Below are 24774 nucleotides of genomic sequence, written 5' to 3' on the forward strand. Positions count from 1 at the left end.
CTCCAAGTTATCAAAATATTCATTAATATCAACAGACCCAACAGAAGCTCTGGCACGTTTAATGTTTTCCGAAAACCGAGATGAAAGATTTTGATGCCTCTGTAAAAATCCTCTAACCCAGTCTTCTCCAGGCAAATTTTCTTTGAAAAGGGACACAGTTTTTCCTTCTCTATTCAAGTAGTTTTGTACTACCATTCTCATGTCCTTTCGTGTCAAAAGAAATCCCCATGAAGCACATTGGGAAAGTCCATGTACAAGAGCATCTTCTTCCTAATGAAATACATTATAAAGTTAGGCCTAATGTTTTAAGCCTATGTTTTTGAACAGGCAGTTAAGTATGTCACGAAACTTAAACATTTCAGATATCACTGTCGAAATCACAATAGTAATATGCACATTAGCTAACCTCTGCAGAAAGGACGTAAGGATGCCCGGTTTTCCCTGTATGAATCTCCTTCATTCTTTTTGGAGGGTTGTTCTTGGAACAGCATACTTTTCGGAGGCCTGGCGTATTGAAATTTTGCCTTTCCGAATCTTTTCCAGAGCATTCTGTAGCCATACGGAGTTATAATTGCAATACGCGCGACCTCCAAACTTTTTTCTTTTGTGTTCTAGGCATGGCCGAAGTTACCCTGAAAAGTCACGTCCTCCATTAAACACAAATTGTTATGTAAGTATATTTTATGATATTCTTATTGAATTTGGTATTCCCAAGAAACTAGTTCGATTAATTAAAATGTGTCTCAGTGAAACATACAGCAGAATCCGTGTAGGTCAGTTTCTATCTGATGCTTTTCCAATTCACTGCGGGCTAAAGCAGGGGGATGCACTATCACCTTTACTTTTTAACTTCGCGCTAGAATATGCCATTAGGAAAGTTCAGGATAACAGGCAGGGTTTGGAATTGAACGGGTTACATCAGCTTCTTGTCTATGCGGATGACGTGAATATGTTAGGAGAAAATACCCAAACGATTAGGGAAAACACGGAAATTTTACTTGAAGCAAGTAGAGCGATCGGTTTGGAAGTAAATCCCGAAAAGACAAAGTATATTATTATGTCTCGTGACCAGAATATTGTACGAAATGGAAATATAAAAATTGGAGATTTATCCTTCGAAGAGGTGGAAAAATTCAAATATCTTGGAGCAACAGTAACAAATATAAATGACACTCGGGAGGAAATTAAACGCAGAATAAATATGGGAAATGCGTGTTATTATTCGGTTGAGAAGCTCTTATCATCCAGTCTGCTGTCCAAAAATCTGAAAGTTAGAATTTATAAAACAGTTATATTACCGGTTCTTCTGTATGGTTGTGAAACTTGGACTCTCACTCTGAGAGAGGAACATAGGTTAAGGGTGTTTGAGAATAAGGTGCTTAGGAAAATATTTGGGGCTAAGCGGGATGAAGTTACAGGAGAATGGAGAAAGTTACACAACACAGAACTGCACGCATTGTATTCTTCACCTGACATAATTAGGAACATTAAATCCAGACGTTTGAGATGGGCAGGGCATGTAGCACGTATGGGCGAATCCAGAAATGCATATAGAGTGTTAGTTGGGAGACCGGAGGGAAAAAGACCTTTAGGGAGGCCGAGACGTAGATGGGAGGATAATATTAAAATGGATTTGAGGGAGGTGGGGTATGATGATAGAGACTGGATTAATCTTGTACAGGATAGGGACCGCTGGCGGGCTTATGTGAGGGCGGCAATGAACCTTCGGGTTCCTTAAAAGCCATTTGTAAGTAATTAAGTAAGTATATTTTATATGTATATATGTTAAGTGATACTTAGCCAATAATTCAGTGAATGAGATACTGGTTTTCAAAATCAAGATATAGCTGTGCAGTAGTTTGTTTTCATACTTCCACGCTACGTTATTCAGCACTGACTGGGAATCAGCTGCCACTGTACTGTAGTTTTCGCGCGAGGAGGCAAGTAAGTGAAAGAGGATGCCAGAGACTTCTATCCAGTAAACATTACAACTTTCAAAATAGTTAAACTATCAGTTCACTAGATGGCAACAACAAAAACAGATTGGAACAACATAATGGCCGAAATTTGCCTAGGTGGCAGAAATTAGCCCATTTTACAGTAAATCTATGAAATGTGTTAAGTTTAATTCCAACAGCACTCCTGCGTAAACTAACTTTAGAGGAAGGTTGAAAAAAAATATAACTCCTTTTATAGTTGTAGGCTTATATTTCTCACCTCAATTTAAACATTTCACACTGTGCAGTGGTCATAAAAAATGAATTACTCCTTACATGCCAGCGTCCTGGACTGTCCATTCCACCTGTATAAGAATTTGAGGCTCCTAACACCAGGACAATTTTTGTCTCAATTATATGATCCACTATTTCGAAATTTATATTTAAAAGCGTAATGTAGGATGTATATATAGTATGTTGTAATATAAATGTTGGTAAGTGAGATTTACGGAAACCAGGGAAAGTTCGAAAAGACGAGAATAGGTCCAATCTTTTCAATTTCCGAGTTCTGTAATACACTTTACACATGTAATGTATTACATACTGCATATTTTTTACACGATGGATGAACTGGATTATTTTTTATTTTAACTAATATATTACACGTTTCACGACTATTTATATCAACTGAATTATATGATGATAGAGATTAGAAGATAAATCTCGTATATTGTTGTTATGGCAATACGTTTGTATCAGTGGCGGCTCGTGATAAAATATTATGTGTGTTCACAATTTTGTGGTTCCAAAATCGAAGAGAATTTGCAATCGTACGTTTAGTCTAATATGAACTGTCATGATTCCAATGTTTGACTATCGAAAAAAAAACCGTATATAAATTCAAAACAACATATAATAATAATAATAATAATAATAATAATAATAATAATAATAATAATGAAACTCAGTCTTTTTATTTCCAATTTTTCTTGGTAAGCCAGTTTACCCAGTTCTTTACTGTTCAAAATTACTTGAACAGAGTTCATTGTTTACGTTTGTTAAAAATGAATACATACCACGGTCTCGTTATTTACAAACGCGTGTGTTCAGTAATATATTTTGATTCACAACACACTGATACACTATAGCCTATACCAGTACTGTAATCCCACTCACATAGATTACTATAAATACATGCCAGTAAATATTATTCTTAAATATTATACACTGCCATACAGATACTTAAATTCATACCACCGCCACAGTCAGCCAGCACGTGTTTGAAAGCCAAACCATGCTATTATGCTAACACTGAAGTATAGTAATTCACAAACTACACTCTCGTAGCAGCACTGTACACGTAAGTAAACGTTCCTACAGTCAGATGCTGACATCTACATCCTCGAGATATAGCACGTGAACGATAGGCATCGATGGACCTGACATCTGTAGGATAGATACTCATCATGTTCACTTAACACTTTGTGCTCTTGACGAGTCATAAGCGGCTAGCTAAAGACAATTTTCTCCCGCGCATGCATGAAATTCCTGTAACCAACTCGAAAAGAGCACGGCTTGTACGTGAACGGATGTTGCCAAGTTTACATAAGAAGTTTATGCAAGATGCGGGAAGTTTAAAATACTCGATTCTGATATTATACATCCCTACTACGTCAATACGGTATCAACTAATAAAACTAGTCGTGCATTAATGGAAACAAGGTGTTCACGTGCTCTTGTGCTCTTATTGACGCACCGCCACTGGTTTGTATTGTTGTCCATGTCGCCATATTTTGAAAGGCATAAAAGCAATTCAATTTGTTATTTATTCTCTAATTATTATGCAAAATTATGGATGACGTGTGCAATGATGTAGAAATCGAAGAGGATTGGATTACTGATGTGCCCGGTTATTACCGAACAGATCTAAACAGAGATATGACCTGGTATATACTACATTCTGTAAATGGTTAAACGAAAAAGTTGTGAATTTAATGAGAAGAATGTATTGGCGTATACTATTCTTTGGGATGAATTCACTTACGGCACTAGTGCTTTTGGTCAGTATTTCAGCATTGAGATTTATTTTGTTTCCATAGCAACTAGATTACATGCAACTTACGATGCACATCAACTATATCAGTAAATACTAAATATTAGTTACATTGTGCAAAACCAAATATACTTTACACTCTTTGAAACGTTTCATTTGTATTTTTAAAGATTCTCAAGAGTTTTAAATGCAAGCCTCCTGAAAAGCAAAAAGAGTATAGGTATATTTTTGCTGTCCACGTAGGTACTTTTTATATCAGCTCTGGCTGTATGTGCACGTTCATTCTTTTTCTCATTACTACTGTATATTACGAAAAATTATTTCCACGTTTATCACAACTGAATGGCTTGTCACATGTATACGCATCCTTACCCTTTCAAATTATCCGATTCCGAACATTCTTTCCATATTATATACATATATCCCAATTGAATGTCTTTTCCCCTGTGTGTACCACTGTATACCTTTTTTAGAGTACAGGATTGCGAAAATTTCTTTCCACATATATCCCAACTGAATATCTTTTCCCCTGTGTACCAGTGTATACCTTTTTTAGAGTACAAGATTGCGAAAATTTCTTTCCACATATATCCCAACTGAATATCTTTTCCCCTGTGTACCAGCGTATACCTTTTTAGAGTACAAGATTGCGAAAATTTCTTTCCACATATATCCCAACTGAATATCTTTTCCCCTGTGTACCACTGTATACCTTTTTTAGAGTACAAGATTGCGACAATTTCTTTCCACATATATCCCAACTGAATATCTTTTCCCCTGTGTACCAGTGTATACTTTTTAAGTAAAAGATTCCAAAAATTCTTTCCACATACATCACAACTGAATGTCTTCTACACTATGTGTAAGTGTGAATGTCTTTTTAGATTTCCTGATTGAGAAAATTTCTTTCCACATATATCACAACTGAATTCCTTCTCCAGTGTGTGTAAGAGTGAATGCCTTTTTAGATTACCTGATTGAGAAAATTTCTTTCCACATATATCACAACTGAATACCTTCTCCTGTGTGTGTAAGAGTGAATGCCTTTTTAGATTACTAGATTTCGAAAATTTCCTTCCACATATATCACAACTGAATTCCTTCTTCACTGTGTGTAAGAGTGAATGCCTTTTTAGACTATCAGATTTCGAAAATTTCTTCCCACATATGTCACAACAAAATACCTTCTTCCTTGTGTGTACGGTTGCATGCCTTTTTAGATTACCAGATTCAGAAAATTTCTTTCCACATATATCGCAACTGAATTTCTTTTCCTCTGTGTGTAAGAGTGCATGCTTTTTTAGACTAACAGATCCCCAAAATTTCTTTCCGCATATATCACAACTGAATGCCTTCTCACCTGTGTGTACGACACCATGACTTTTTAGACTACCAGATCCTGAAAATTTCTTTCCGCATATATCACAACTGAACGCCTTCTCGCTTGTGTGTACCAGTGCATGCTTTTTTAGAGTACAAGATTGTGAAAATTTCTTTCCACATATATCACAACTGAATTCTTTCTCTCCTGTGTGTATGAATGCATGCTTTCTCAGGGTACCAGATTGCGAAAATTTCTTTCCACATAAATCACAACTGAATGCCTTCTCTTCTGTATGTAAAAGTGCGTGCTCTTTTAGACTACCAGATTGCGAAAATCTCTTTGCACATATATCACAACTGAATGCCTTTTCTTCTGTGTGTACGAGAACATGCCTTTTTAGACTACCAGATTGCGAAAATTTCTTTCCACATACATCACAACTAAATGCCTTCTCCCCTGTGTGTACGCGTACATGCTTTTTTAGATTACCAGATTCCGAAAATTTCTTTCCACATATATCACAACAAAATGCCTTCTTCCCTGTGTGTACAGATGTATTATGCTTTTTTAGGTTACCAGGTACCGTAAATTTCTTTCCACATATATCACAACTGAATGCCTTCTCCCCTGTGTGTAAGAGTATATGTCTTTTAAGAATACCAGATTGCGAAAATTTCTTTCCACATATACCACAATTGAATGCCTTCTCCCCTGTGTGTACGAGTGAATGCCTTTTCAGACTACCAGATTCCGAAAATTTCTTTCCACATGTATCACAATCAAATGCCTTCTCGCCTGTGTGTATACGTTTATGTTTTTTTACACTGCTCGACTCCGTAAATGTCTTCCCACATATATCACAAGCGAATATCTTCTGGCCTGCGTGTACACGTGCATGCCTTTTCAGATCATTCGATTTGGAACATTTCTTTCCACATAAATGACTACACAATGACTTCTCCCCCGTGTCAATGCAGGCGTGTCTTTTGAGATGGTCCAACTGCAAACAATCCTTTCCACAAACATTGCAAGTGAATGGGCTCTTGAGCGTGTGTGAAAGAGCATGGCTTTTGAGGCTTGCAGAGTCCAGAAACCACTTTTCGCAAACATCACATCTGAATGTCTTCTCACCTATATTCACGCATTCATCTTCTGTAATACTGTCGCTGGAAGCTGGCTCTCCAATGCTGTGAAGAAAATGTGCTCTTAGTTCGAGCAATAAAGGTTAAAGCAGAATAAAGCACGAATAACAAGACTACATCCAATACAAATATATTATACTTAGTAATGAGAAAGTAATGCCGAAAAATATTTGAAAGTATACAATTTATAGTTGTTTAGTTAATTATTTTACGACGCTTTATTAACTGTTATGGTTACCTAGCTTCTGAGTGAGATAAAGTTGATCTAGCAAGATGAGTCCAGAGTTCGGCGCCGAATGTTAGCCAGCATTTGCCCTTAATGTAATCACGTAAAGCCCGGAAAAACCTCAACCAGATAATTGTTTTCGGCATATGTATGGTAAGACTTTCCTGTGTTAAATTTCAACGTACCTCGTTTACATGTTTCGACCTATTTAAGGGTCATCTTCAGAACTGGTCGTTCTTGGTCTTGGCGCCACTTGTTCTGTTTCCTGTGAGGGTGTGTTCCTGTGGTATAGTGTAGAGTCAAAGAGTGTATGTGTTTTGAAGTTGAGAATTTCGTTGGGGTGTGTTTTCGTGTGTTTGTATATTTCATATTGTTCTAGTGTGTTTAGTTTCTGGCTTTTTGGTTGGATGTGTAGTATTTCCATGTCTGTGTTGATGTCTCTTGTGGGTGTGGTTAGCATTTTTGATGTGTTCTGCATATGTGGCGGTGTTTTGTAATTTTGTTATGGCTATGATGTGTTCTTTGTAACGTGTTTGAAACGATCTGCCTGTCTGTCCTATGTAGAAGTTGTTGCAGGTGTTACATTTGAGTTTGTACACGCCTGTGTGATTGTATTTGTTTGCTTGTGTTGTTTGTGTGTTGAGGTGTTTTTGTAGAATGAAATTTAACACAGGAAAGTCTTACCATACATATTCCGAAGAGATACAGTGTAAAAAGTTGTGTAATCAAGATGTACAGATAATTGTCTCAACCAGGACTTGAATCCCGGTGCACTAGTTTCGTAGTCATATGCGCTGTTTCTTCACAGCGGTGGACCGTAAACAGTGTTAAATTCTAACAATACATCAATATCATAACAGTAGTCTACTACTGACGCATTTGAGTTATAAGATGTGGCTACCGCATTTGTATTTGTGTCAATGATTTATTTTTGTTTAGAATATGGATCTATAATATGAAAAGTAATTAATGAAGTGCATGCAATCATTTTCTTTTCAAGCCAAATTCCGACAATAATTCCAACTCACATCAAAATTCCTCAATGTGGTTTCCTCGAAGCTTATTCCGAAATCGTATTTGCAAATCAATCGAGTGGCAGCACATGATAGAGTTGTGCCAAGATAATTCTAAGAGGCCACATCACATGCACAATTTTGGATCACTCATGCCTGTAGCGAGGGCAGGTATCAACATTCTGCAAACTCTCACAAGTTACATTGTTTCATGGCTTCACTATGCACAACATTAGCATATGTCTCAACACACAACTCAATTTCAAAACACATATACTCTTTGACTCTACACTACGAACGCACCCACACAGGAAACAAGAGCCACCAAGACCAACAACGACCAGTTCCGAAGATGACCGAAAATAGGTCGAAACATGTTAACAAGGTACTTTAAAATTTAACACAAGAAAGTTCTTATCATACATATTCCAAATAGTTTTTTTTTTGCAATATCAATTCTTGTTTTTCCTTGCTTGAATAACATTTTACGTAAATCATTAGTATTATTATTGCATCAATAACTACAGTAGCCTATAATAATAATAATAATAATAATAATAATAATAATAATAATAATAATAATAATAATAATAATGTCTGAAAGTAGAAGACACTGGTAGTTCACTTTCACAATTAAAACGAATTAGAGAGAACGAAATCTGAAGGAAAAACACGTAATTGAAGACCTTAAGTCTTCAATATGAAATTTAGAAGTGAGGTTATGTCTGTGCGATACTTAAGAATGAAACAATATGTTTCTTCCTTTCAGGTATTTTTAATTTAACAAATCCAGACTTAGGAGAAACAAAATTGTAAATTTAATTACATCAGACTGAAAATCTGTATATTATTATTTAACAAGTCATCAATAACTCTCAAATAAAACTGAAATATGCTTGGCATGTTTATAATCTTCGCACTCCATGAGTAATGCAAAAGTAACTAAAGAATTTTCACGATACACAGTGTTTAGTAATGGAACTATTTCATCATTGCGAGGCGAACCTAGTGGCAGAAATTGTAATAACGCTCCAAGACGCACATCTCGTAAGCACAGAGCCCGTGGATACGGATTCTGGAAAGCAACGCTCCTAACGCACTCTATTAACTGTTCAGTCGCCATTGGTAAAATGAATGCGGGACGCAGGAAAACGCTGCTTGCAGCGAACTGCAAGTAGCACGCTGCAGTCCCGCCACCTAGCCGGGATTGTGTCACTGCGGTGTGAATGGATTCATATCCTGCTGTACTCACAATAATTCGCGTCGATTTCGCATTCGCTACTGCTCCCGCGTCAATGTGCGCAGACCTTAAGTCTTCAATATGAAATTTAGAAGTGAGGTTATGTCTGTGCGATACTTAAGAATGAAACAATATGTTTCTTCCTATCAGGTATTTTTCTTTGCATCCAAAGCAACAGCAGTAGTTCGCCATCACTGTGGCTATAATCGGTATATAACTTATCTTATTTTGAATACATTTCATCAATGAATCAGAAGCAAGAACACACGTATAAAAACGCTACAGAATCGTCTGCAGTATACCAAAGTCACGTGACTTATATTTTCAATGTTGATACCCTGCGCAGTACACTAAGAGCACTTCATCTATATACTTACTCTATGGAACGGACAGAAAAAGGAGACAGATAAACACACAAAGAGAGACAGAGAGTGACCGAGACATACAGAAAGACAAACAAATAGAGACACACAGGCAGATATAGATAGACATGACAATTCAGATCAGAATATTGAGTCCTTCATTTGAACAACAATCATGTTGGAACTAATTACAAATTTCTATTCTCTGTCATTATTATTTAAATACAGCAGTGAAACCAACAATGTAGTAAAGGCTCACACACTTCACTCACCTCTCTGTAAAGACTTCATCCTCATCTTCAGTTACTTCCAGTTTGACTTCCTCCTTCACTTTATTTAACTCACGTGCCTCCTCCTGCAAAATATTTCGTAAAACAAAATTATACGACAACAATAGTTCAAGAATCATGCACCGCAGTTTATACTGTACTAGTAGCTTGTGCAGCAAATGCTGCAAACTAAGTTCTTTAGACGTTCAAATAAAAATTTTTCAGATTTATTTGCAATGAAAAATACCAGACATTTTGAAAGTTATTTGCTTCCATAATAATGAAACATACTCCCACTGAATGGTTTTTTTATGTCAAATACTTTTTCTTGAACCTATCCATCTTCAGGTTTTGAGTTTCAACTCGAACGCAAGTAAAAATGTCAGGACGATCAGTGGGTTTTTCATGTGGGAGTAAAGCAATAGCTATTTCAGGTCATTGTGGATTGTAGGTGAAAGTTAAAGGGAGTCAAGTTTGCTAAGCTTTCGTACAATAAACATTGCTGCTGCATGTAGAGCTTGAAATGTAGAGGGTAAAATCATTTTATCCTGCTAAGAGATCTTGCTGAAATGATCGGGAGACTACAAAATTTTCTAGGCCTCTTATTTTATCAGTACCGGTAAGTAATATCGTCTTTCCTTAGGAATTGTAATTTTTGCGTTCCCTCGAGCCAATACTGAATCTACACCACACCGCCATTAACTATATGAAAAAGACCTAACCCCATTTGATTAATAACTATAAAATATTTGATTTTAATAACAATATTATCATCTTACGCAAATTTTGTAGTTTATATATTAACATCATGGCATTAACTATAATAATTAATTTCTAGTGATAATAATGTCATCAAACCACGTCAGGTTTTGTAGATTTTAATATCCAATACACAGCTGTACTCAGAAAATTACGCACCACAGAATCAGACCTGTAAATCATTTTTAATAAGTCTTGAAGCTTTTAATAACCAATTGAATTTGAGCTCTAAATATGTCAGCAATCCTGCAGGTCATGGCCTTCTTGTAATAGCCTATTGTTTATTGTAGCGTGTATTTTGTTTTATTTTGAAATGTAATTAGTTCTCAAAACTGACGAAAGATGGATTTTGGAAAATAGGAAAATTATGTAGGAAAACTGACATTGCACTGTAAAATACAATTTTTCTGAAAAACTTTGGGTTCCAAGCTTCAAAATGAGGGATCATTTATTAAAATCCGTTCAGCGTTGTCCCGTAATTTCCATTACCAGTTCAAATTATACATACATATATATATATATATATATATATATATATATATATATATATATATATATATATAGATGCTGTAGACTTGATTTCAAATCCCACTTCATCCAGTGAAAAGTTCAAACAATGTCGGTGAGAAGTGCGAAAGAATTAAAAAAATACAAAGATAAAACATGACACTTTGTAAGAATCATACCATTTATAATAAAAACTGCATAAACAATAAGTCAATTCGAAGAGTTAATAAGAATGAGACTAGAATATTATTCTCAAATGGTCATAGATTAGTAGGATTCAGGAAGATCTAGTTGACAATTAATTGATCGAACTATTACAGTAAAATTGGTAATGCAAAATTTTTCGTAGGGAAGTTTGGAGCTAGTTCAGATATTTCTGGACTTACAGCAAGCATACAACTAAGCTAAGCAAATGAAGGTTCCTAAAACTGTAAACGAATTTGCAAACCCTGGGTTAATGTAAACAAAAACGGACGAAATTATCTCACGTGTGAATATTCAGGGGGGCACTCTCGCCCAGTATTATGCACAGTTATTTTACTTACAGCCTCTTATATTTTTATTTTTTCAAAGTCTGGTTTGATATTATTGTTCGCAATCCAGTTTATTGGTTTACTGCAGGAGTTTAGACTAGATGACATGATTAATGGTCCTCCCCTTGTAACAGTCAGTGTGAGGTTGCTACTGTAGAATGGCAGATGAAAGCAACATAACTCTGAAGATGTCTTTGTGAACTGTGAAGTTCATGCGTATTTATCGTGAACTAACTGGTCGCAAGAAATACATAGCAATCATGTGGAGCTTAGCTATCGAAGGTATTTAAAAAGAAATATTACATGAAATCTAATTAACTGTATTTCCTACACCAGACATAAAATAAAAGTTTACTCAGCTAGCCCCAGAGTAATTGAGATTGTCCCCCTCTATACTGGGCTAACCATTAAATTAGAAGTAAGCCTGGTAAAAATTATCAGTGGTGGTTAAAAATTCAAAATGGGTATAATTTAGTGGTTCAGCATCGCAGACTCTACCAGCAAAATTGGGTGGAGAAAATTCACGAAGGACTACAGGATGAAGAAATGGACAGTATAAGAGCAAAAATCGTACCCTAAGGCCTTTTCATAAAAGTACTACTATTAGCAGCTACTGATTAGGAGTGTAAAAATTAGCAATTAGCAATGTGGAAAATTCTGTTTCATAAACAAAACTGTACACTCCTAAAAATTCTATACTACTTTTAGCAGTTAGTAGTGTGACCTCATTCAAAAAGTATGTGACACATATAAACCATGTCCTGCTTAGATGGATCGAGAAATAAATGCTTACCACTTAAAACCAGATAAAGATATTGTTGAGATTTACATCTGACAAAATAGAGAAACTGTCCAAGTTTACGCAACAAAGTCTGAAAACAGCTGCATGCGTAACTTTGGTTTGTTTGTCTTAAAACAAGCCTGGCGTCATTCTGTAGGAGAACACGCCATGGTCAACATGTGGACACCACAACAGAAAGTTCAGTGCGTGCTATGGCTAGCAGAAGAAAAATCTGTTATGCTAGTACAACGCAGAGTTCGTAGTACACCAGCAGGTGGATCGGAAGACGAGGAGCCATTGCCTGGCCAATCAGGTCACCCAACCTGATCCCCTTGGACCTTTTTTCTGAGGTTTGTGAAGGATGTTGAGTACCAAAGAGGCAGAGCTAACACTTTGGAGGAACTGAGACAACGCATCACAAATGCAGCTGCGCTAGTGACTCCACAAATGGCACAGAACAATTGGCGAGAAGTTGAATACTGTTCAGATGTCTGCAGAGTAACTCAAGGCGCACACATCGAATTGCATTCAGCATTCTCCGAAACTCGGAGACTTTTAAATCAAGTTATGTTAAAAGTTATGTTAATAAACCATTATTTACACTTGAAATTATCACTTATTTCTCGATCCCTCTAAGCGACCAGTTAGTTCATGATAAATACGCATGAACTTCACAGTTCACAAAGACATCTTCAGAGTTATGTATATATACAGAATGAGTCGTAATTGTGTACTATAAAGTAGTGCAGAGTATTCTATACTAAAAATGAAACACATTTTTATATAGACTTATGGTCGTGATCACTTAATTATGGAGATAATGACTGGAACAGTTGGGAAAGACAACAGCTACTTTTCTGACAGTGTTGCTTAATGACATAGTTATTTACATTGTCTATGAAGCATTCATTGTAACCGTGAATAATCATAAAAATTGGAAAAATCACTTACATTAAATTAGCAGTGATAAATTCAACAACAGCAATCAGTATTTTCAACAATGACTAAGATACCATACCAAAACATTGGTAATTTCGATTTCAGATTCCTAGTGTTGAAAAGCCTGTCTTTGATAATCTTTGTAATTGCATTACCAACGATACAACTGAAACATAGTGGTCATCTAAATACCCTATTTCTCGTCTGTAATACAATAACCGTTATTAGGATAATTTTAAACACCATTATTTTCCATTTCAACAAAATATTTGAGTGTATCGCTTTTTTTTTCTAGCCAGTGTATATATATCCAAAATTATTGTCTCTGTTGGATTTGGTAACCTCTTCTATGCACTGAATTTATAAAATTATTATTACACTATAATAACTCGATATGTCAAAATGAAAAATAAAAGAGATAGCCCTGAAACACAGTATAAGGAAAGATTCTGAAGATAAAAATGTAATTACTGCAGTCCACCAAGTTCAATAAATTTACAAACAATTTCATCTACATCTTCGGGTCATCGTACAAGTTCCTTAAAGAGTAAATACTTCATTTATACTGTTCACCATACTTTTAATTATTCTGCATATAAATGATTTTGAAACTGCAACAAATTGGTGCTATGGCGTTAGAGCCCTACTCCTTGAAGTATTACGCTTTAAAAATTGTTCAAAGATATTGAACAATCAACTAAATTTATTAGAAGTTAGGCGGAATATTTCATTGTGTTCATGTCTCTGCTATAAAATCATAATATATTCCAGCTCTGACATTCTTCGATATCTAAGAAATATAATTTGTTCGTTAGTAGATGAGGGCTGCATTTCTATAAAATTATTTTCAAAAGAAATATATTGTATTACTCATAAATATATTCTTGTCCTCACTTTTATCAGTCTCTATTAACAGATAAAATAGAATACTAATTAGCAGTATAAACTGCATTCACCTCAATTTCACTCTTCACGATGGGAAAGTCAATTGGCACAGGAGTTTCATCAAATGTTACCTCAGATTTCAGATCACAGCTTTTGTCCACATATTCACTCTTTAATTGAGTCATTTGCAGGTCTAATACATTTTCTTCCTGCAACACACAAATCGTAATAATTATGTAATATATCATATGCAGATGTTCATGAAACACTTGTGACAAATCTTAAGGTTTGTTCCAACGACAGTCAGGAACCATCCGTAATTATCGTGAACATACGCAGTACACAAAAAGCGTTCCAACACAATCCGAACCAGTCCTGATGTACTGCAGTCGGGCGTTCCAAACAAAGGGTTTGTAATACTTACTAGAGACCCATACCCGTGAGTGGCAGGCAAGAAAAATGTCACAAATTGAATCGGCTAGCATCCGCCATTAAAGGGAGTGTTTGTGGCGCGAAATTCGAAAACAGTACCACAATACATTGATGTAGCCTGTCGATAGACACTGTTTTAAACATCTTTTACCAAGAATGGGTCGTGATGAAATAAAGATGAATGGCAGAGGAGCGCTGTATTTATTGAAGTATTATATGATTCATCTTTGGCGATATTATAAAAAAATAAATTCAATCACCCATATATACTCGGGATAAGTAAGTGAAATAATGAATAATGGCAATACCAACATGAATTGTCAGTATTACCAGTATTGTTTAAGGCCATAATAATAGATATCTACTGTAATATTTAAAATAATCTATATTTTAGTCTTTTCATGCAAAGGAAGAGGAGGGTATATGGTGCTTAGAAAATGTTCAATGGTGAAATATGAGATCATCAAAATTCGGGAAACCTGATTTAAAACATAACTAGAATAAATTTTTATCTTAAACAATATGTTAATTGTATAGCTATCAGTACAGGCTTTTTAATGCAGTAGTATTGATAGGCCTAGTAGTAGTCATATAATAGAGGCCTAGTAGTAGTGGTATTAGTAGGCCTAGTAGTAATGGTAATAGTAGGCCTAGTAGTAGTGGTATTAGTAGGCCTAGTAGTAATGGTAATAGTAGGCCTAGTAGTAGTGGTATTAGTAGGCCTAGTAGTATTGGTAATAGTAGGCCTAGTAGTAGTGGTAATAGTAGGCCTAGTAGTAATGGTAATAGTAGGCCTAGTAGTAGTAGTAATAGTAGGCCTAGTAGTAGTGGTATTAGTAGGCCTAGTAGTAGTGGTATTAGTAGGCCTAGTAGTAGTGGTAATAGTAGGCCTAGTAGTAGTGGTATTAGTAGGCCTAGTAGTAATGGTAATAGTAGGCCTAGTAGTAGTGATATTAGTAGGCCTAGTAGTAATGGTAATAGTAGGCCTAGTAGTAGTGGTAATAGTAGGCCTAGTAGTAATGGTAATAGTAGGCCTAGTAGTAGTAGTAATAGTAGGCCTAGTAGTAGTGGTATTAGTAGGCCTAGTAGTAATGGTAATAGTAGGCCTAGTAGTAGTGGTATTAGTAGGCCTAGTAGTAATGGTAATAGTAGGCCTAGTAGTAGTAGTAATAGTAGCCCTAGTAGTAGTGGTATTAGTAGGCCTAGTAGTAATGGTAATAGTAGGCCTAGTAGTAGTGGTATTAGTAGGCCTAGTAGTAATGGTAATAGTAGGCCTAGTAGTAGTGGTATTAGTAGGCCTAGTAGTAATGGTAATAGTAGGCCTAGTAGTAATGGTAATAGTAGGCCTAGTAGTAATGGTAATAGTAGGCCTAGTAGTAGTAGTAATAGTAGGCCTAGTAGTAGTGGTATTAGTAGGCCTAGTAGTAGTGGTATTAGTAGGCCTAGTAGTAATGGTGATAGTAGGCCTAGTAGTAGTGGTATTAGTAGGCCTAGTAGTAATGGTAATAGTAGGCCTAGTAGTAATGGTAATAGTAGGCCTAGTAGTAATGGTAATAGTAGGCCTAGTAGTAGTAGTAATAGTAGGCCTAGTAGTAGTGGTATTAGTAGGCCTAGTAGTAATGGTAATAGTAGGCCTAGTAGTAGTGGTAATAGTAGGCCTAGTAGTAGTGGTATTAGTAGGCCTAGTAGTAATGGTAATAGTAGGCCTAGTAGTAGTGGTAATAGTAGGCCTAGTAGTAGTGGTATTAGTAGGCCTAGTAGTAGTGGTATTAGTAGGCCTAGTAGTAATGGTAATAGTAGGCCTAGTAGTAGTGGTATTAGTAGGCCTAGTAGTAATGGTAATAGTAGGCCTAGTAGTAATGGTAATAGTAGGCCTAGTAGTAATGGTAATAGTAGGCCTAGTAGTAGTAGTAATAGTAGGCCTAGTAGTAGTGGTATTAGTAGGCCTAGTAGTAGTGGTATTAGTAGGCCTAGTAGTAATGGTAATAGTAGGCCTAGTAGTAGTGGTAATAGTAGGCCTAGTAGTAGTGGTATTAGTAGGCCTAGTGGTAATGGTAATAGTAGGCCTAGTAGTAGTGGTAATAGTAGGCCTAGTAGTAGTGGTATTAGTAGGCCTAGTAGTAATGGTAATAGTAGGCCTAGTAGTAGTGGTAATAGTAGGCCTAGTAGTAGTGGTATTAGTAGGCCTAGTAGTAATGGTAATAGTAGGCCTAGTAGTAGTGGTAATAGTAGGCCTAGTAGTAGTGGTATTAGTAGGCCTAGTAGTAATGGTAATAGTAGGCCTAGTAGTAGTGGTAATAGTAGGCCTAGTAGTAATGGTAATAGGCCTAGTAGTAGTAGTAATAGTAGGCCTAGTAGTAGTGGTATTAGTAGGCCTAGTAGTAATGGTAATAGTAGGCCTAGTAGTAGTGGTATTAAATAGGCCTAGTAGTAATGGTAATAGTAGGCCTAGTAGTAGTGGTATTAGTAGGCCTAGTAGTAATGGTAATAGTAGGTCTAGTAGTAGTGGTATTAGTAGGCCTAGTAGTAATGATGGCAAGGCAAGTGGTGGTGGTGGTGGCGGCAGTGGTGGTGGTGGTGGTGGTGATGGCGGCGGCGGTGGTGGTGGTGGTGGTGGTGGTGATGGTGGTGGTGGTGCTGGTGGCGGTGGTGGTGGTGGTGGTGGTGGAGGTAGTGGTGGCGGTGGCGGTGGTGGTGGTGGTGGTGGTGGTGGTGGTGGCGGTGGTGGTGGTGGTGGTGGTGATGGCGGCGGCGGTGGTGGTGGTGGTGGTGGTGGCGGTGGTGGCGGTGGTGGTGGTGGTGGCGGTGCTGGTGGCGGTGGTGGTGGTGGTGGTGGTGGTGGTGGAGGTAGTGGTGGCGGTGGCGGTGGTGGTGGTGGTGGCGGTGGTGGCGGTGGCGGTGGTGGTGGTGGTGGCGGTGCTGGTGGCGGTGGTGGTGGTGGTGGCAGTGGTGGCGGTGGTGGTGATGGTGGTGGTGGTGGCGGCGGCAGCGGTGGTGGTGGTGGTAAATTTGTGGCCATCAGCTATATTTTCACGAATAAACTAGAAGTACCAACCGGAAATTACATGATATCATTTAGTCTGAAACAAAACAGTTTTATATAGATACTGTCTGCTATTATAATCCACTGTAATATGATGGCACCTAACCCTTACATACAGTGTTGAAATCAACCCTATAAACCTGATTAATGTGTTTCTGGAGAAACTTTATCCAAGGAATGTTCCGACATTCTGTAAACACATTGAAAGGTGGAACTGCATTTAGAACATTTTTCCAAATATTAAGATATGCATGCTTTCCTGAGCATCCTACAGTAGTAAGCTATGTTACAACAATTATTTGCGGATCAGTATTTCACCATTTTTTTATAACTTCCCTTCAAGTGTACTTATATTTATTCATACTCCTCAAATAAACATGAACTGCTTGCACTCCCGGCGAAGCATCAACTCTCTTTAATGACGGTCGAACACCGGTTCAAATTTGTACGCTACACTAGCGCCATTGGGGTCTCTAGTTATATATTACAAACTCTTTGGTTCCAACAAACTTTGGCACGGGTTCAGAACGGTCAGAAGTAGTGATTGAGGCATATACAGAAGAGTATGCGAGACGCGCATGCGCATAAGCTCACCAACGTCTCCTGGATATTGAAGAAGGACATGGCCGCTGTTCACATCAATGAGGTTAAGATGATTTTATTTTTTTTTTATTTTAGTAGGTTATTTTACGACGCTTTATCAACATCTTAGGTTATTTAGCGTCTGAATGAGATGAAGGTTAAAATGCCAGTGAAATGAGTCCCGGGTCCAGCACCGAAAACTACCCAACATTTGCTCATGGTTAAGATGAAAAGTGACAGTGCAGACGAATAATAAAACTAGAGATTTAATTTAAATTTTCGCCAAAAAAGAAAAGGAATGGAAATTATTTGGTTATTGAAATAGTTAATTGCAATTTCAACATGCAGCTTTGATTAAAAGTATAATAAATAACGTACATAAATTAAAAATAAAAAAAATAACTATTTTTAGATGAGAATCCCCCAGTATACGACATTGAATTATCGGAATTCTTGCCTTTCATATTTTTTGTCATATTTTTATAAAAAATGATCGAAATTCTATTTTCTGCAATTAGAATTAGCTGCAAAACGATAATAATTAAGCATCTCGTTCTTAGCAAAGATGATCACAGTTATAGCATCTCTGGATTTAGTACATAACGATCTGCGAAAGTGTTCCAAAAGCGTCCATAGCAGATGCTCAACTATTGCATGCATATAAGATGATACAGGAACCGTACATGAACAGCTGATCCATGAATCGCTTGTTGGAACGAACCTTTAATGATTCTTCACACTATTATCAAATCCTGATGTCAACGAAAGCACGTAACCACACTCCAGAATCAGAATTGAAATAATTTGTATGAAAAGCATTGTCCAGAATGATTTTATTGTTCATAATCCTGTGCGTTGGTTTGTTGTAGGTATTGGATGGGAACACTATTAATAAATTGTCTCCAAGTAACAGCCAGTGTGAGAATGCTACTGCAGAATGGAAGAGGATGGAAAAAAAGCTATCAAGTAGTCTCTGTGATTTGTGACATTCATGCATAGTTACAAACAACTGGTCCCAAGAAATATCCGGAGTTTGGTTAAGAAACTAATTTAAAAATAAAAAGAAAAACAGATACAATTAAGGTTATTTCTTAAACAAACCACCAATTTGGCGACCTACCATGGGATTAACTAAGAGCAACCTCCATTCCATACTGTATTAAAGGTAGATATGGTAAAAATTATGAGGGAGGATGAAATCATCAAAATGTTTATGCTCGACCATGCCGAAATGTAGTAATTATACACCTGGTAGCACACCTTTTTGCATGTCATTAAAGTACACCTACTCATTAAAGGTCAGGTCTTTCAGCCAATGACGACTCAGGTTACAACTGTTCAGCCAATGAAAAGTCAGCTTTCTACCGTTATAAAACCGCAAGTATCGATTATTCTCGGATATGCAATCGAAAGAGAATTAGCGAAAAGTCACGGAGGCTGGAAATCCAATACTGTCGCAGAAGGTTATGTTCTGTTACTATAATAAGTAGCGTTAATTGTAAAAAATATTCAAATAAATTCAATTTGTCATCTCGTTTTTCAATGTCTAATTTAATTTCAATGTTATCTCTGTAGGTTCTTATGGCCTAGCAAGGTCAATGTGAACATCTGTTCCTCGGAAAAAATCAATACTTTCGCGTTCCGCACATCTCACAACATACGGGACATTGGTCAAGGTCAGATACAAAGAAAATTAATAATATTAAGTTAGAAATATGGTCGAGCATAAAAAGTCGTATGAAAATCGCCTATAATGGTAATTAAGAACCTCGTATGAAAATTATGAAACTAGCTTGCGCTCGTTTCATAAATATCCACACTCGCTTCTTAATTACCTTCATTATAGGCTCGTTGCATAATGTACTATTATGATTTAGTGAACGTTCAGCATTGCAGTTTCTATGAAAAATTGGGATGGAAAAGTTTCAAGAAAGATAAGGAGTGAAGATATGGACAGTATGAGTGCAAAAATCGTATCCCCTGGTCACCTGAATCTAGGAGTCATATCAGCCAGTACATTAGAGAGGAAGAACTACCGTCCCACTCACTTCATAAACTGTACTCACCTCAACTTCACTCTTCACGACGGGAAAGTCAACTCGCAAAGGAGTTTCATCAAATGTCATCTCGGTTTGTACATCATAGCTGCGGTCCAAACATTCTCTCTTTATTCCTGTCACTTGTAGAGCTAATACATTTCCTTCCTGCATCACACAAAACATAATAATTATTAATTATATCATATGTAGTTGTTCACGAAAAACCAGTGGCTGTTTAATATCTATCGGACGCGCTTCCGAACAGGGTCAGCAGTATTTCCTCGAAGGTTAGAGCCCAGTTTAGGTGTGTGTGTGTATTAATCGAAAATTAGGGGCTAGAAAATATTGAGAATAGGACGCATGTTTATATGACATTTTTTCGATTAATACACACACACCTAAACTGGGCTCTAACCTTAGAGGAAATGCCGCTGCCCCTGTTCGGAAGCGCGCCCTATCTATTCACTCTATTATAAAACCTGATGTCAATGAACGCATGTGCACAAACTCCAGAGTCACTAGTGACATACCGTAATTTGTAAGAAAAACCTCGTAATGCAGCTTTATATGATATTGTTTTGTTCAAGTAGATGCTTAACTTTCTTTTTCTATTTCCACATAAATATATTTCATTTCTGAATGACTGTTAGGTTATTACAGAAAAGGTATGCCGAGAAATGTGAAACATGGTTTAAAATGAGCTGCTGCATTACAGGTTCCATTTCAGAGTAATCATTGGCAGTAAATAGCAGAGTTGTTCTCTTAGATATTGACCTGAGCAGTCTCATATCTCTTATTACGAGGGGGATCCAGGAAATAACGACCGTTCGCGCATACCCGCCACGCAGCTGACTCTCCTTCCTTGTTTGAAGGTCAACTGTCTTCCTTAACATGTATTCTCATAATGTTGTGAGTACTGGTTGCAACAAGTCGCCATTGTGCATTTTGTGTTACTTCAAAATGAACGACGTGATTGATAATCCCGCCGACTGTGAGGTGAGGAGTGTGATTCGATTTTTGAATGCCCGACATTTGAAACCTGCAGAAATTTACCGGCAATTGAAAGAAGTGTATGGTGATACTGTAATGAATGAAAGAAATGTGAGAAAATGGTGCGAAATGTTCAACAATGGGCGAACAAATGTCCACAATGAAACTCGACCTGGACGCCCATCACTCATCACAGAAGACCTGTAGACTAAAGTGAACGAAAGAATCTTGCAAGACAGGCACACATCACTCGACGAATTGCATATTGCCTCTCCTGACATTTCTCGTTCTTTGCTTGGTGAAATTGTGTCGCAACATCTTAGCTACCTCAAAATCTGTGCACGATGGGTTCCACGGCACCTGAGTGACCAACACAAAACTCAGAGAATGGCCTCAGCATTGACACTCTTGATGCGATATCACACAGATGGAGAAGCCTTTCTTGATCAAATTGTGACTGGTGATGACACCTGGTGTCTCACAACACCCCAGAGACCAAGCACCAATCACGTCAGTGGCATCATCTCTCATCACCCAAGGAACCGAGAAAATTCAAACAGACTCTCTCAACACAAAAAGTCATGGCTACTGTCTTTTGGGATCGCAAATGTGTTCTTTTGCTGTATTTCATGCCAAAAGGCACTACGATCAATGCAAATCGTTATTGTGAGACTTTACGAAAACTACGGCGAGCCATCCAAAACAAGAGGCGAGGAATGCTTTCAAGAGGAGTTGTGCTTCTTCACGACAACGCCCGCCCGCACACTGCTGCTTCAACTCGAGAATTGCTGGATCAATTCGGTTGGGAAATCTTTGATCGTCCGCCCTATAGTCCAGACCGTGCTCCTAGCGATTTTCACCTTTTCACTAAGCTGAAAGACTTTCTGGATGGTACGCGTTTTGGAAGTGATGAAGAGTTGAAGAAGACAGTGAACACCTGGCTTAATGAATTGGCGGCAGAGGAGTATAACACGGGAATTCTAAAGCTAGTGAACAGATACGACAAATGTTAAAATGTAGGTGGTGATTATGTAGAGAAGTAAAGGAAGCTTCAGTTATGTAACAGACTTTGTTTTTTCAAATAAATATATATATTTTTTTAATTATTACAACAAAACGGTCGTTATTTCCTGGATCCCCCTCGTATAATACTAGAGCAAGACAAGTTCGAATGGAGGCTATTTAATCTGTAACTCAAAGCTATGAACACGGTAAGAAATAAATCAGTGCTACGTTTTAAGCAGCAACATCTCCTTGCTGATGAAACTAACAGCAGGCCACCACAAACAATATATTCTTCCAGTTTAGGAACTGATGTGTCAGGCAGAATAGACGATGAGTCTTCATCAGGTAGAAATTTTGTCATGAAACTTTAACCACTGTATGATACCGCAGTCCACCAGCATTCTGATGAGTTTGAACAACTACAACAGGAGGCGAAATCTGGTTCCGCGGACCGCGGCAGGGCAGAACATCATGATAACTGTAAGATAGTGCACCATCACGTGAGGTCAGCAGTCAGCTGATCGGCCTTCTCCCTGTGTGGGCTGTCGCGCTCAGAGTCATTCTAGAATCCTTTTTCCGCCACACGATAAGCTATATTTTTATAAATGCCATATTAAGAAAATTAATAGCAATTAATAATCACTCTCAATATATCATACCCCAGATAAAGGTTTCTGCTCTTCTATATCTGTGTTATTACTTCTTTCTAATGCCAGAGGGTCGATCTCACGTTCCATCTTGATAACTTCCATCACAACTGAAAAAAAAAAAATCATAACAAATTAAAATTGACATGCAGTATGTCAAGCTACTTTGATATACTTAGGCCGTGTCTCAAAGCTACATTTTGAGCTGAAGTGAACTAGATTGTTGACATCAAAAGTTATGATCAAAAGTACCGGTACATAGTGCATAGCAATCAAGTCCGTAGTAGCTAGTAAACGAAAATGTTTGCTCGATTGTTGACTTGTCCACTAAACAAACATGGATACCTCATCAGCAATTGGGGTTATGAAATCTGAAAATGCTTTGGAAGTGAAGTAATGTAAATATAATGTAGAATAACACGTTAACTTTGAACACTGACATTGTTAGTACCTTCTGTACAATGTTTTAAATACTATTGTAATATATTAAGCCCTCCTCTTTTCCACATAATTCGTAATGAAACTGCGTTAGGACACTGCCTTCTTAATCCAGTGCTGCGCCGTGATGTCATGGTTTTTTAAAAATAGCCTATAAAGAAGGCCATGTTTCAAGCATACATTTCCAAGCTCCCTAGTGTGCAGTTTACAAGTCACCTAGTTGCTAGTCACTAGTGTGTAGTATGGACTTGAGCTTTGAGACACGGCCTTACTAAAATGTGAAATAATAATTTCACATCTCCGTAGTACAGACATGAACGGCCATATATACGCACGTTCATTCTATCGATGTTACAGCAGGCATAGGCCTACTTAGCTTACAAAAAATCTATTATTAAATCCTGATATCAACGAACGCATGTACACACTCAGTAGTGACATAATTCGTACGAAAAGCCTCGTAACGCAGCCTATAACCCTTAACTGGTACAGAACAAAAAATCACATAACTGGTACAGTGGGGTCCGTAAGACCGCTGTATGTTAACAACAATGTAGCCTACTTATAATTTAACATTATGAAACAGCGTCAACTATTACACTGTATTAATAGAACAATTACAATATAATGAAAAAACTTATGTAAAAAAAATTATGGTTTTTCACTCTTTAAACACTTTGTCTCTTTTGAATAGGTTAAACACAATCAGGCATTTTCAGCGCAAACTCTACATAGTTCTTTTTTTTAACACTGGAGACAAATTGGACATTGACATTTGTAGCAAAGTTATTCTGTATGATTAAACGAGCGTTGAGCGACTTCTGCCGATTTTGGAAGACACCGACGCACTTAGGTTAGGTTAGTTTCGGCTTTTATTATCCCGTCAAGATGAAGGTGAAAGCGATTGAGTGTGATTTTTTGTTTTCTATGTTGGCAGTTCAAGTGCATTGGTGTCTGTTCCAAAATCGGCGAAAGTCGCTCAACGCTCGTTTCACCATGCTTTCATATCAATAGCATTGGTTGCATGTATAAACTACACCGGTAATGTCTTATCTTGACATTTTTCGTGCACCGTTAGAATTTTTACATTTGTTCATGTTACTAGAATATCAATTATTTCGTTCGTGAACCATAAACCCCATACATCCTGTGGTTTTGGATTATAATCAAGAGCTTTAACTGGTTGCCGCAAACCCGGAAGTTGTAAGATAATAATATTATATCTGATTCGAACATTCTTTGGTGGTGGGATTTTGTTCCATTCAAAACTGTTCTTTCCACGGAGTGAAGAGCTAAAATTTTGTCCTAGATTTTCCAACACTCAATTTCCGCCTCATCACTATCACTCGCTTCAAATTCTGAATCAGAACTATGCTCACTTTCAATAAAAAATGTGGAATCTATTATTTCGTCATCACTGTCAAAAATGTCACAGTCCCCTGAATCTTCTATTGTCCGATTTACAAAGATGGACCCGCCTTTTCTGACATTTTCAATGAATGGGTGGATGGATTGATGAATGAATATTAACAAAATCAACTCTGAATACTGCAGCTTGTACATATACCAATCGGAAGAAAAACACTTAAAATTAGCCTATATCCATATGAATATAAAATTATTGCCCC

General features: G+C 37.2%; 1 protein-coding gene across 2 annotated transcripts in view; it reads right to left on the reverse strand.

Moving 5' to 3' along the window:
• LOC138693227 (zinc finger protein ZFP2-like) overlaps positions 1–22827 on the reverse strand; it is a 57566-nt gene extending 34739 nt beyond the window's left edge. The window contains exons 1-5 of one of the 2 annotated variants that reach the window (XM_069817022.1): positions 22721–22827; positions 20094–20231; positions 14042–14179; positions 9570–9652; positions 2890–6501 (exon numbers count right to left, since the gene is read on the reverse strand). In XM_069817022.1, coding sequence (XP_069673123.1) covers positions 4842–6501; positions 9570–9652; positions 14042–14179; positions 20094–20231; positions 22721–22813 — 2112 coding nt within the window. In that variant the 5' untranslated portion in view covers positions 22814–22827 and the 3' untranslated portion in view covers positions 2890–4841. Of the gene's footprint in view, positions 1–2889; positions 6502–9569; positions 9653–14041; positions 14180–20093; positions 20232–22720 lie in introns of those variants that run through there. The other variant, XM_069817024.1, reaches the window with a different exon arrangement.
• Between the last annotated feature and the right edge of the window lie 1947 nt (positions 22828–24774).

The sequence above is a fragment of the Periplaneta americana genome, chromosome 17 (genome assembly GCF_040183065.1).
Source record: "Periplaneta americana isolate PAMFEO1 chromosome 17, P.americana_PAMFEO1_priV1, whole genome shotgun sequence".
Classification (NCBI taxonomy): domain Eukaryota; kingdom Metazoa; phylum Arthropoda; class Insecta; order Blattodea; family Blattidae; genus Periplaneta; species Periplaneta americana.